Genomic DNA, 13596 nt, shown 5'->3' with positions numbered 1-13596 from the left:
CACCCTCTCATTGGGCCACGTGTCGCTACAAGATTGGCCTGAGCCCTTGAATGCTTTTAAGCTGAATGCGTGGCATCTTCCCATAGTGACACGTGTCACCCTCTAATTGGGCCACGTGTCGCTACGGGACTGGTCCACATGTACGGGGTATTTTTACCCACGACATTTGCCCCTCAGAGGGGGTGTCTCGTACGCTTACAGGCCGCCTCCTCTGACCTTAACTAGCCTTGGTGCGTACGAGTACATTAGGGTTTTGACAAACGGCTTTTGTCCACCTAAAAATTTCAAGTGAGCGCCAATCTTTATAGAGGGAGCGGACAATAGTAGGCCGTCTCGTTTTTGGAAAAATCGGCCGTCTATCCATTGCAGAGGGAGCTGAGCTTTAGCTCCGTCTTCTTATCCGTTTATTTTTGGACGTGCCATTATTAGGTCGTCTTCTTTTCCGCCTATTCTAACGGCATTGTCCTTCGCCCCTTCAAATTCTAGGTTAAATTTTCAAATTATAACCGCTCAACTTTTTTAGGCGGGAAAGATGAATTTACTATCTTACCCCCATAAATTTTCCCTATATATACAAAGGTTTTGACCTCATTTTCACACTTTAGAACTTAGCATTTTCTAGAGAAAAGTCATAGCATTTCTAGAGAGAGAAAGTGATTTCCCTGAATCTTCAAGAACTTCAAACTTTCAACACATACAGAGGTAAACCGCCCGTTTTCTTCTTCTTGTATTATTAATTTTTTTTTTAAAAAAAAAAACTGGCTCAACACTCGACTTCGTCCGTTTCTCCTCATGAGGCCGGCCGTTCGCCTGGGACTGAGGAGTCTAGAGTGGACGGAGACGACTCGTCTCTTTCATGGAATGGGTCCATTTCTAGTGCGTACCAACTCACTTCCACCTATTCTTCTCTGTCCCTGCAGTAGAAAATGGCGAGAACCATGCAAACGCATGATCGTCACGCGGCCAGAAATCCGAACGGCAGTCTGGTAAATCCCTGGGTCCCCTATGACCCAAATATTACTGATATTGAGACCGGGTCCACTACCCGGACAACCACCTCCACGAGCACCCATCATTCGGCCGTGGAGGTTACTTCTTCCTTCGAGGAGGGCCAAAGAACTCAGGGCGCTTCTACCGCGGTGGGAACGTCCGGGCGAACTCCGAGATTAATGTTCCCCCAATATGCCAACTCGGTCATGGATGAGGCCGAGTTGCTACTTCGTGAAGGACCTCCTTCCTCTTCCCGGGCGGACGCTGAACCGTCCGTCCTAACCCCTTCTGAACTCTATCTCCGATATGGCAGGTTCGACAGGCCAAGGGCTGGGATCTTGATTAATGAATCGTCTGACTTGCCTCCTCGCAGTGCCCCTCATACAGGGAGTCAGGCGGCCAATGCCAAAGACAAGGGCAAAAGCCCCTTAATTCTTGAAGACGTTCTCTCATTCAGGGGCAGCCGTAGTTCTAGGGGCCACAGCTCAGCAGAGGCAGCCGATCTAGATAGAGTGTTGTCTTCTGAGTTTGGGAATTCTCCTCAATAAGAGGAAGATGAAGAGGTCGAGAAAGAGGCTGAGGGCGAGGGCGAGGCCGCGGCCGAGGAGGACGTCGCCAACATTGACAACTTTAAAGATTCGTACGCCTGTACGGTGGGCAGCACAGCCTTGGGCTACCTAAATGACAAGTTTGAGACATACAAGGCATTCCTCCAACTTGGGGAGGGATTTGAGATTCAGCCTCCAAGGAAGTCACATGTTGTGGCTGCTTGGGAGGAAGAGAGGCCGCGTCAAAGGTCCTTCAGCGTTTATAGGGCGGCCCTAGACGTTGGACTGCGCTTTCCTCTCCACCCCTTCGTCCCACAATTTTGGACGAATATGACATCGTTCTCTTCCAGCTGATGCCGAACATCTGCAAAGGCTTCAAGTCGGACTTTGCAGTCTTCTGTGAGATGCACTCACTAACCAAGCTGGACGCAGACATGAACGGCTGGCTCATTCTGAGTTCTAACAGGGACTACATGGTGGTGGTTGACCGCGTCTCCAAATGGCGTGATTGGAAGCACCGATTCTACCGCATCAAAACCAAAGATGTTAAATTTAATTTGCGGATGAATCAGTTTAACGCTGAACCAATTCAGCTTGGACGTGGGGACCTCAGGCCTAATAAGCCACCCGTCCACCCCAGCCAAGAGCATCAGCTTGAATACTTCAAAGTCAAGAGGGTGAAGAGGAACATCAAAACAAAGCGCGTTCCGAGTAACTAGGTCCCTTTATCTAGTTGGCTTCGGGACCCTACTTTCATGTCAGCCTAACACCTGTACAAGAACTTGCCCCAAGGTGGATGCTTGGACATATATAGTTTTTTGCATGTACATAGGTTATTTGAAATTGAAAAATTTTCTAACACTTTCTTCTTTTTATTTTACAGATGAGGCGTACAAGATGCTGGACTCAGAGCAGAAGGGGGAGGTGAACATGTCTGAAATCGACTTGGCCCGCTACAAGGCTCGTCAGAAGCTGTACGAGCAATCTAAGGGGGTAAGAACATCCTTTCTACCTCCATTTCTTCTTTTCGTCCGTGTTTGGATGCTGGGAAGGTCCTCCTTTCTGGGTTCTCAGGGACGTATCGTTGCAACCGTGTTGGCATGATGGAAGGGATCTCCTTCCTAGCTAGACACGGACACTAATGTATTATCCTTCTCATTTTTCGCTAACTTTTGCCTCTCTTCAGCTGTCGACTCCGACCCCAAGGTCCAAGCGAAAGCAGTCGTCCCCTACTTCTAAGACGGACAAGGATGGGAAGGCGTATAAGCAAAGGAAGACGGTCGCCTCTAAGACCACTTCCACTACTGCAGCAAAGACTACGTTGCGGACTGTCTCCAAGCAGTCCAAAGGAGAACAACCCCGGCTGGGTGATAGCGGGGCCTCCAAGTCCATGGATTCGGCCGCCACGCCGGTCCATGATAAGTCTGAGAGATCGGACAGTAGGGGTAGGTTGACCCCGGCAAATCCGACCGGGCCAAAAGTGACTCCGCCCGTACAAAGAGTCCAAGAATTTGATTGGCTTGAAGCCTTTCATTCGGCCGGCGACCAGCCTGGCCGTACGGGTGAGGAGGGTGACGAGCCTGTGCTGCCTCCGTCATTCATCTTCAATCCCCTTAACGCTTCGAGCTTCTCTGATGGTCAGTTCGAGTAACTTTGCGTATTTTATTTTGTTTTTTATAAGCCCGATTGAGCTTAAGCTAAACTCTTTGCGCCCGCGTGCAGATATTGTAGAGGAGCTACACATGAAGCTGCCCGACCAATCCCTTACTAGCGCGGACAGGAAGTCCATGAGGGAGGCCATGGCTAGGGCTGTCCCCGCTGAGCAGCGAGACAAGTTGCGGGGGATTCATGAGGGCTTCCTTGGCCTAATGATCAATTGCAGTGCTGAGGTAATTTTTCTTTCAACTTTCACACTTAGTTAATTTTTCACTCTCATTTTGCTAACATGTTTTTCCTTTACGCAGCTCTTCCTGCGATTAAATGCCTTCCTTGAATGGAAGGACAAGGAGAATGAAAGGTTGAAGCATGCCTGGGATCAGATTTAGAAAATCCAGGATGCCATTACCGAGGAAACAGACGTCCAGCGCCGATATTTTGAAACCCAAATCAACGCAATGTCCGTCAAGGCAGCGCGGCAAGCGAAAGATTTAATGAAGCTGGGCCAGGCCCTGGAGCAAGAGTCCGTGGCTAGGGATGCCATGAGACAGGAGAGGGATCAAGCCCCACCTGACGGCCAGCGCTGGAAAGAAGGGTTTGAGGCCTCTGAAAAGCTTAAGAGTGAGGTGGCCTTAGCCCAAAAACACTTGAAGGAGGCCTTGGACGAGGCGGGCGCTCTTAAGGCCGAGGTGGAAACTTTAAAGAAGTCTGTTGAGGACTTAACTCTACAGCTGAAAACACCTCGGGCCCCTAGCGTAGACAAGGTCGTCCGCATTGAACAGAATGTTGAGGATAGGCTAAAGAGCCACTTATGCGAGGCGTTCGAGCTCATTGTGGACGAGGGCGAGGCGACCTTTTATAGAGAGTGTTTCACTAAATGCCTCAACTTCGTTTGCCTCAGGGAGGAGGCTAAGAAGGCCGGGCAGCCTTCACCTGAGCTGGACGTCACACCAACAACCTCCGAGGATGAGGAAAATGAAGAAGTGGCGGCCGGCAATGACGGCAAGGAGGAGAGCAAGAAGACGCCTACTGAGGACGCGTCCCTTCCCGCCTCTCAAGAGCCCGTCCAAGGCCAGGATCCAGCTTCTTAGAGCCCCAGCCGCCCCTTGATATCAGCTCTTTGTTCCGCCTTTTTTAACCAATTTTTATTTTCTTTATTTGCCGCCTTTTTGAGCGGTTTTTGTAAGACATTTAGCCGCCCTTTGAGCGGTATTTAATTAATTCAAGCTCTTTTTTTTCATTTATTTCATACTTGGCAAATTTTACACACTTTTAGCATGTTTTTGCATTTTTGTACGCGTACTTTTTTGCACATACTTTTTTGCACGTTTTTGCATTTTCGTATAATGGGGGGCATGCCCCTTTATTCGGCGTTTGCCTAGTCCATGTTTTGAATGGTTTGATTGACTTGATAGAGTTTATACCTTGAGGGGTATGACTACTAGTAAGTTAATCAAATCATAGTAATGATTGCCCTTGGACTAGGTGATACGCCGAATCAACATATTATTCGGCCGTTTGATTGGCTTTATTCGAGTTGTCCGTTGAAACTATCGCTTGGACATGCTAAAAAAATTTCAAGTATTATCTCAACTTAAAATTTCTAAATTTGGCTGGGCTAGAATGCCTAGGTATGCCCTTGCCCCATTAGAGGGGTTTCATAGGATACCTTACTTTTTCCGTCCGTTTAAATGAGGAAAACACTTATACATGTGACTTAAGGTCAAGTCACTCATTTTTTTTTTGCGACCGGGTTTCTGTGTTGCAGGCAACCTAGTTACAAGTTTCACGCGGCGTTTCTGCGTAGACTATGAAAGTACAAATAAGCATAAGTAGAATGGAAAATAATATAACAATGTTTGACTTTTCATTAATTTGTCAAAATTACATTGTTGTGGCCGTACGGCTTTAATTACATTGCTCGGTCAACAGACCTAGCTGTATATACATCTTTTTGGCTAAGTACTAAAAAAAGACTTAAACATAATATTTCTTCAGGTTGTCAGCGTTCCATGTACGCGGAATCGGACGACCATTCATGGCTTTGAAACGGTAAGTACCATCTTGGACTTCTTCACTGATTCAATACGGCCCTTCCCAGTTTGGGTCAGCTTTCCATCTTCATTTGCCCGACCCACAACCTCTATTTTCCTTAGGACCAGATCTCCCATTTTAAGCGGATGCTTTGACACTCGGCGATTGTATATCCTTGTCATCCTTAGGCGATAAATTTCGTGCCTAAGCGCCGCATTGCCCCTAGCTTCTGGAAGGAAGTCTAGGGCAGTCTTCATGGCTTCCCAATTGGCCGCTTCATCATATAGCATCACTCTAAGAGTGGGCTCATACATCTCAATTAGGAGAACAACCTCAGCGCCGTATACCAAAAGGAATGGGGTTTCCCCTGTGGAGCTCTTGGCCGTTGTTCGTATGGACCATAATACATTGACCAACTCATCAGCCCATAGACCGCCTGCCTTTTCAAGTTTGCGCTTGATACCATTGGAGATCAACTTGTTGTATGCTTCTACTTGGCCATTGGCTTGTGGTCGGCCGACCGAAGCAAAGCAATGAGCTATGCCATGGTCTTCCAACCATTCCTTGAGTTGAGGCGTTTCAAACTGGGGTCCATTGTCGAACACCATAGACTGAGGAACGCCAAAACATGTAATGATACTCTTTTATATGTAGGCTGAAACATCCATCCACTTGATGCCCAAGACAGCCTCAGCCTCCACCCATTTTGTGAAGTAGTCTACTGCTACAAACACATAACGCCTTTGACCAGATGCTGGCGTGTACAGTCCTAAGATATCCATCCCCCATTTGGAAAAGGGGAGCGGACTACTTATGGTCGACAAGCTGTTAGCAGGGCGATGGATCAAGGTTGCAAATCTCTGGCACTTGTCACATTTTTTCACCATTTTCATGGTGTCCGACTTTAAGCTCGGCCAGTAGTACCCTAGATGGGCAACCTTTTCAGCCAAGGCTCGCCCTCCAATATGGGAGCCGCATTGCCCCTAGTGGAGGTCGTCAAGGACATCATGCCCCTTCTCAGGAGTAATACACTTCCGGTTCGGCTTCACAAATGCCTTTTTAAACAACTCCCCCTGCTTCATTTCGAACTAGACCGCTCTCTTCTTCATCAGCCAGCTCTCTTTAGGATCGGCCGGAAGTAACCCATCCCTTAAATAAGAAATGATCCCGTCCATCCAAGTGGAGCTTCTATCAATGATTTTTACTGGCTCGGCATCAATACTCCTTCTTTCCTTTACCTCCCAAAATACTGATCTGGGGGTATCACATGATGCTGAGGATGCTATTTTAGAGAGGGCGTTCGCCTAATGATTAAACGAATGAGGAACTTGTTGCAGAGTAAAATGATCTAGGCCGTTGGCCTCCTCCTTGACAATCTTCAAGTATTTCTTCATAGCCGGCTCCCTTGCATCAAAGTCTCCGTTCACCGGGCCGACTACAAGTAGGGAGTTCGAGCTTACATCCACTTTTGTTGCTCCTGCCGCCTTACACATTCTAAGGCCGGCTAAGAGAGCTTCATACTCAGCCTCATTATTAGAGGCTTGGAACTGAAATCTCAGAGCATACTCAAACTTATCTCCCTTAGGAAACTGACATATGATACTTGCACCACACCCGGTAGCTGTTGCACTACCGTCCACGAACACTTTCCAGACCTTGTCTCCGACAAGCTGAAGATCAGGCCGAGTCATCTCAGCTAAATAATCTGCAAAGGCTTGTCCCTTGATTGCTTTTCTTGGATCAAAAGTAATGTCAAAGCCTCTCATTTCCAAGGCCCACTTGAGCATACGGCCACTGGCCTATAAGGTTAAAAGTGGCTTCTTCAGAGGTTGGTCTGTGTATACCACAATTGAATGTGCCAAGAAGTACGGCCGTAACTTTTTTTATGCCATGTACAATACTAATAGGGGGGTACCTCAGCTCGGCGTTGTGAAGTACATGGCTGATTAAATAGACTAGGATCTGGTGGCCGTCCCTTTCAGCAAGCAGGACGACACTTAGAGAGTGTTCAGAGATGGCGAGATAGATAAATAGCTTCTCATTCTAGAGTGGACTGACGAGCCGAGGCAATGTATGAAGGTGGCTTTTTAGCTGTACGAACGCTTCCTCGGCCTCTTCTGTCCACTCAAACATGGCTTTCTTCTTGATGGTTTGAAAGAAATAACGGCACTTATCCCCTAACCTTGACCGAAATCTACCACGCTAAATAGACGGTTAGTCTTTGTACTTCCTTAATCGTCCTTGGTGACTTCATGTCCAGGACAGCTTGAATCTTTTCAGGATTGGCCTCAATTCCACGTTGGTCAATCAAAAATCCGAGAAATTTACCGGACTCAATACCAAAGACACATTTCTTTGGATTTAACATCATCTTATGCCTCCTGAGTTCGGTAAAAGTTTCTCGCATATCCTTCAGGTGGTCGGCCAGCTCTTTTGACTTGACAATCATGTCATTGATTACGCTTCCATATTCCGGCCGAGCTGATCTCTGAAGACTATATTAACAAGTCGTTGAAAGGTAGTTGGGGCATTCTTGAGGCCGAATGGCATAACTTTATAACAGTACAACCCCTGCTCAGTTACGAACTCTGTTTTCTCTTGATCTTCTTCTTATAAGGGAATTTGATGGAATCCGGAGTATGTGTCCATGAAACTCATCAGGGCATGCCCGGTTGTTGAATCAACTAGGCGGTTGATTTTGGGAAAGGGAAAGCTATCCTTAGGGAATTCCTTGTTCAGATCGGTGTAATCCACACACATTCTCCAAGTTCCATTCGGCTTCTTCACGAGAACTACATTAGCTACCCAGTCTGGGTAATAACATTGCCGAATGAAAGCGGCGTCCAGTAGCTTTTTTACCTCAATTGCGGCCGCCTGATTCCTCTCTTCTCCATGATTTCTTTTCTTTTAGCGAACGGGTTTAACGGTTGGGTTCAAAGCCAGCTTATGAACGGTCAGTTCATGACTTATTCCTAGCATCTCACCAACGTCGAATGCAAATACATCTTTGAATTCTCTCAACAGTTGAACTAACTCATCCCAAAGCATACCCAAAGCTATAGTGCCTACACTGACTGTCCGACCTGGTTGATTGGGGTCAAGCACTATATCTTGGTGACTGCCAGCCGGCTGGGGCCTTATTTCTTCTGGCCGACCGACAGTCATTAGTTGCTATGCTTGCTCTATCTTGGCCGCCTTACGCTTCAGGCCGACCTGGTATGATGGGAGTGAGGTTACTTCTTCTTTTGGCTCGGATGCTATTGGTCCGTGTGCTGTAGGCTTAACGGCCAATTGATTACATTCCTTAGTCATTTTCTGACTCCCTTGGATTGTCCCAATTTTTTCGTCCGTCCTCTCGAACTTTAGTAGCATTAGATGAGGTACAATGACTGCTTTGGCTGCATTCAGTGTAAGACGGCCAAGTATGACATTATATCCAGTCAGTTCTTTTACAACCAGGAAGCAGACAACCATATCTCTTCCTTCCTCTTTTTGCCCAAAGCGGACGGGTAGGTCTATCCGCCCAACCGGGTGGATAACATTCCCCCTAAATCCTACCAACGGGTGAGTGATGCCCTGAAGCGCATCCTCTAGGAAGCTTAGACTCTTTAAGGCGGCCAGGCTAATGATGTCAGCCGAGCTACTCGTATCAATCAATATTTACCCGACCTTTAAATTGGCTATCTTCATAATGAATACCATGGGATCATTGTGCAGGGCTTTGACCTCCCCCTGGTCAGCCTCGCTGATGATTACTTCGGGAAAGGGTTCGACTTTTACTGCATCTACTTGCATCACCTTTCCCAAGTTCCAGGCAACCTTCTTGATCCCTTTCATGGTTGGGCCACCTGAGGCGAAACCTCTCCTAATATCACGGCCACAAAGCCTGAATCAGTGCTATTCCCATCATCTTCCTTGTCTTTGTTCTTATCATTTTTCTGCCTCTTCTCGGACGTGTTGTTTGTTCGTGTGTAAGTGAATTTGGACTTCATCACATAAGAGTTCAGCATGCCCTTCTCGGCTAGCTTGTCCAACAATCTCTTCAAATTGATACAATCGTTCGTGTCATGTCCCACGTTCTTGTGGTAATGACAGTACTTGTTCTTGTTCCTGTACTGAGCCGGTCCTCTCAGTGGCTGTGGCTTTTCAAACTCAAAATTATCCTTGATTTTCATCAAGATGGAGTAACAGTCCTTGTTGAACTCATACTGGGGCTCGTACGTCTTGACCTTCTTTAACTTCTACGGTTGGCCATCGGCCACCCAGACTTCTTTTCTCTTTTTTCCTTCTTTCTTTTGGCGGGGCGAGTCTTGCTGAGAAGATTGTTTCTTCTCAGCCCCCTTTTCCGGCGCTTCTGATTTTGTGAGCGAACAAAAGTCCCCCGCTTCAATATAAGCTTCGGCTTCTCGCAAAACACCTGCGTATGTCCGAATCTTTTTCCTTATCAGATCAAATTTAAAACCATTATGCCTTAATGCCCGGAGAAATTCAGAGTAAGCCATTTCATCCGGCAGATTATGAATTTGGGCTTTTTCTTGGTTAAATCGCTAGACGAACGACCGTAGGCCCTCATTCTTCCCTTGAACAATTGTTGCCAAATTAAGGCTAGTCTTTCGAGGCGGTATGTTGTATGAAAAATTTTCCACAAACAGCAAACTAAGAGTAGTGAAGCAATTGATACATCCGGCCGGGAGGCTATTGAACCAATCCTGTGCCACACCCTTAATAGTGGCCGAAAAGCATTTGCACCAGGTAGCATCATCTATACTTTGCAAGTACATCAGGTTTCTATACGAGGTGATGTGTTCTTCAAGGTTGCCCGTACCATCATAAGCTCCCACAAGTACACTCTTCACCTTCGGCGACTGAAGGGAAGTTAAAATATCTTGCGAAAACGGAGGCGGCTTATCTCCTAGATTCAGCAGGCGCATCTGCTAGTCAATTGGTTGTGGCTGCACGGACGTTCTAGCCAGGTAGGGAGCCTGACCGTACGTCTGTCCGTATAGCCCATATTGTCCGAAGACTTGAGAATTCGGCTGCATCAAGCCATTGAAACCCGGGGGAGGTAGATATTGGAGTGATTGAACTGGAATATGAGTTGGAGTGCGGACAACTGGAATAGGAGTTGGAGTGCGGACAACTTAACTTCTGCTTGAGATGGCCGTGTTGGTATGCTGGGAGAGAGAATGATTTGAAAATTCATCCGGCATAGTTGGGGTTGAGACCGTGTCCGAGTAAGCGGCACGTTCCCGCTGCTTATGCCGAAGGTAATCCCTTGCGTCCTTCCATCGTCTAGACGGCTAAGGCTCTTCTCTTCGAGGTTGCCTACTCCTCCCCCCAGCCGACTGTGTTTTCGCCAACAGATTAGAGAGATTTGTCCGCGGTACCCTCGGGGACCTTCCAGTCGGCCTATGAAATGGGGTGTTCACAGCGTCCGTTGCATTAGCCGCTTTGCTTTGTGATTTCTTTGGAGCCCTCTTCCCCTCTCTCCTAGGCGGCTGCCTAGAGGTAGAGGCTCCGTTGCTCTCAAACTCCTTCCGGAGCTTGTTGAGTGCGGCCTTCAGAGAGGCTGCGGTAACAGGAGGGTCATCAGCTTCTTGAAATGAGGAATTTAGCGGATTGCTAGTAAGTATTATAGGGATTATGTCCTCTACATGGTCGTCCTCGCCTGGACGAGAGTCGGGATTAGGTGTCTGACCATCTATTGCCATAACGGACGAGTATCCCCATAGACGGCGCCAAATGTTTCGGGTGTTTTTTGGATTTCCTCGGATACTGGTCACGCTCTTCTGGCAACGAGACTGAGACACCTGCAAAACAACGAATATTCCGTTGTCCAAATATTCGCCTTCGACGATCAAGTTAGTGATCGAAAACGGAAAAGGCTAGAAAGAGAAAGTAGAGAGAAGTTGGAGCTATTAATGCTCTTTTTCTTGTAATGTGTTAATCCACCCCTCCCATCATAAATGATTGGGGTATTTATAGAGGTGGAGCTTGTGTCCTTTTTAGGGTTTGTACCCTAAAATTGCGTGACGTGATTGGTTGCGCAATCGGAGAACGCCACGTGTCGTTTTAGGGGCGCCGCTTTGCGACTTTCAATTATATCTCTCGGGATTTGGGCCCTTATGTAATTAGGCTTCTTTTGCGTGCTGATTTCAGGGGTCATACATGCCCTAAACACGTGGCATCTTCCTGTAGCGACACGTGTCACCCTCTCATTGGGCCACGTGTCGCTACATGATTTGCCTAAGCCCTTGAATGCTTTTAAGCTGAATGCGTGGCATCTTCCCATAGTGACACGTGTCACCCACTAACTGGGCCACGTGTCGCTACGGGACTGGTCCACGTGTACGGGGTATTTTTACCCTCAACTGGTCTCTTCATTTATGTTGCAATTTTTACACCAAGGGTTATTTGTTAGATTTCTTTTGAGGTAATTTGCATTTGTCTTTATACGGTCAAGTATGGCAAGCCAGAGAAAGACCTTCGCCCTTTGCTGAACTTTAAGAGACCAAATTAATTTCCAGACTCCATCATTTTCGATAGCATCATCTCTTTGAGTAATCTTCATCACAGATTTAATCGTTAATTTTCCACTTGATGATCCACCCCAATAAAATAAATGGCCTGCATTGTCCTCCTTTTCAAAGAGCATGAGCTTTGATTACTTTTAGAGCACTAGCAGGTAATAAATCAGCAAACAAATTCTACTTCTAACCATTTTTAGCATCCCATAGCTCTTTCACCGTTGCTCCATTAAGGTGGGCAGGCATATCCACAATAGCAGCAGCACGCAGAGGACTAGGCATAGCCCAGTTATGATCCCAAAATAGCGTAGAACTTCCATTGCAAACCGCAACACGAGATCTCGCACAAATTAGCTTAGCATTCTCAAAGATACCTCTCCAAACATTCGACATGTTTGCCTTAGATTCAAACATGTCAATGTCGCATCTCCCTTTGCAATATTTTGCTCTAAATACACGAGACCAAAGTGCATTTGGCTTTGTTAAGACGAGCCACCCTAACTTAGTTAGAAACGATGCATTTGTCTGTCAAGATGATTGTATGCCCAAACCCCCCTGCTCTTTTGGTTTTTGGAGGCACTCCCAAGAGAGTAAGTGAATGCGCCTATAATATTCATCACCACCCCAAATAAACCTCCTAGTATGCTTGTCAATTTCATCACATATTGCCCTTGGGATTTTGGTACTTTGCATTGAATAGTAGCTCATGGTGGTCAAGGTTGTCTTTGCAAGAGTTTTACGGCCAGCTAGTGAAAAGTATTTAGATTTCCATCCTGCGAGTCTTCTATCCACTTTCTCACATAAATATGCGAAAGTGTCACAAGTAACTCTGCTTGTGAGAGTTGGCATGCCAAGGTAGGTACCAAGGTCTTCAGTTTCATCAATTTCCAGAGTATGACAAATACCAATTTTATCATTTAAACCCATATTTTGTAAGAAATAGATTCGGGACTTTAGGTAGCTCACTTTCTTCCCCGAGGCACTACAAAACCGGGCCAAACACTCCTGTATAACCACTGCTTGTTCGATGGTTGCCTCCAGCAAAAAGAATTATATCGTCAGCAAAACATAAATTCGACAACTTGGGACCATTTCGACTAGCATAAATCGGCTTCCATCTATTTTCAATAATAGATTCCTCAATTAATTGATTCAACTTCTCCATACACAAGACAAAAATATATGGAGATAAGGGATCACCTAGACAAATGCCACGCCCCGGTTTAAATGATTGAGTCGGCTCACCATTCCATAAAACGCGCATTGTTGATGTCGAAATACACTCCATTATAAGCTCATTGATCAGGATCGGAAAGCGAATTTCATATAGAGTATCACGAATAAAATCCCACTTAAGACGATCATACGCTTTCTCAAAGTCAATTTTAATTGCCATGAGTCCCTTTCCTCCTTTCTTATTCCTCATAGTATGAATAACCTCTTGCACAATCACAATACTATAGGTCGAAATTGTGTAGCAAGCTTAGGAGTATCCACCTTTGGTAAAAGTACAATTAAGGTATCATTTAAATTTTCGGATAGCCCTTTTCCATTTAAGGCATCAAGAACCACTTTGTAAACATTTTCTGCTACTAAATCCCAATGCTTTTGAGAGAACAAAGGTTGAAAACCATTTGGACCTGGGGCCTTCATTGCACCCATATCAAAGATGGTCTTCTCTATTTCACACCTTGCAAAAGGCGGAGACAACATGTCCTAGTCCCTACTTGTGAACTTTGGGAATATATTTGTTGACATAGGACCATGGCAAGGATACTCTTCATCTGTAAATAACTTAGTGAAATATGATACAATATTCTCTTGTATATGGTCCTTCTCAT

General features: G+C 46.2%; 1 protein-coding gene across 1 annotated transcript; it reads right to left on the bottom strand.

The window, feature by feature from the left end:
- Positions 1–12737: 12737 nt before the first annotated feature.
- Positions 12738–13181, bottom strand: LOC145640232 (secreted RxLR effector protein 78-like). The gene has a single exon (XM_081691534.1). The coding sequence runs from the start codon at positions 13179–13181 to the stop codon at positions 12738–12740; it is 444 nt and encodes a 147-aa protein (XP_081547660.1).
- Between the last annotated feature and the right edge of the window lie 415 nt (positions 13182–13596).

The sequence above is a fragment of the Chenopodium album genome, chromosome 7, assembly GCF_948465745.1.
Source record: "Chenopodium album chromosome 7, dcCheAlbu1.1, whole genome shotgun sequence".
NCBI classification, from domain to species: domain Eukaryota; kingdom Viridiplantae; phylum Streptophyta; class Magnoliopsida; order Caryophyllales; family Amaranthaceae; genus Chenopodium; species Chenopodium album.
Note: the sequence above shows the minus strand (reverse complement) of the source record. Positions and strands in the feature narration are given on the sequence as shown.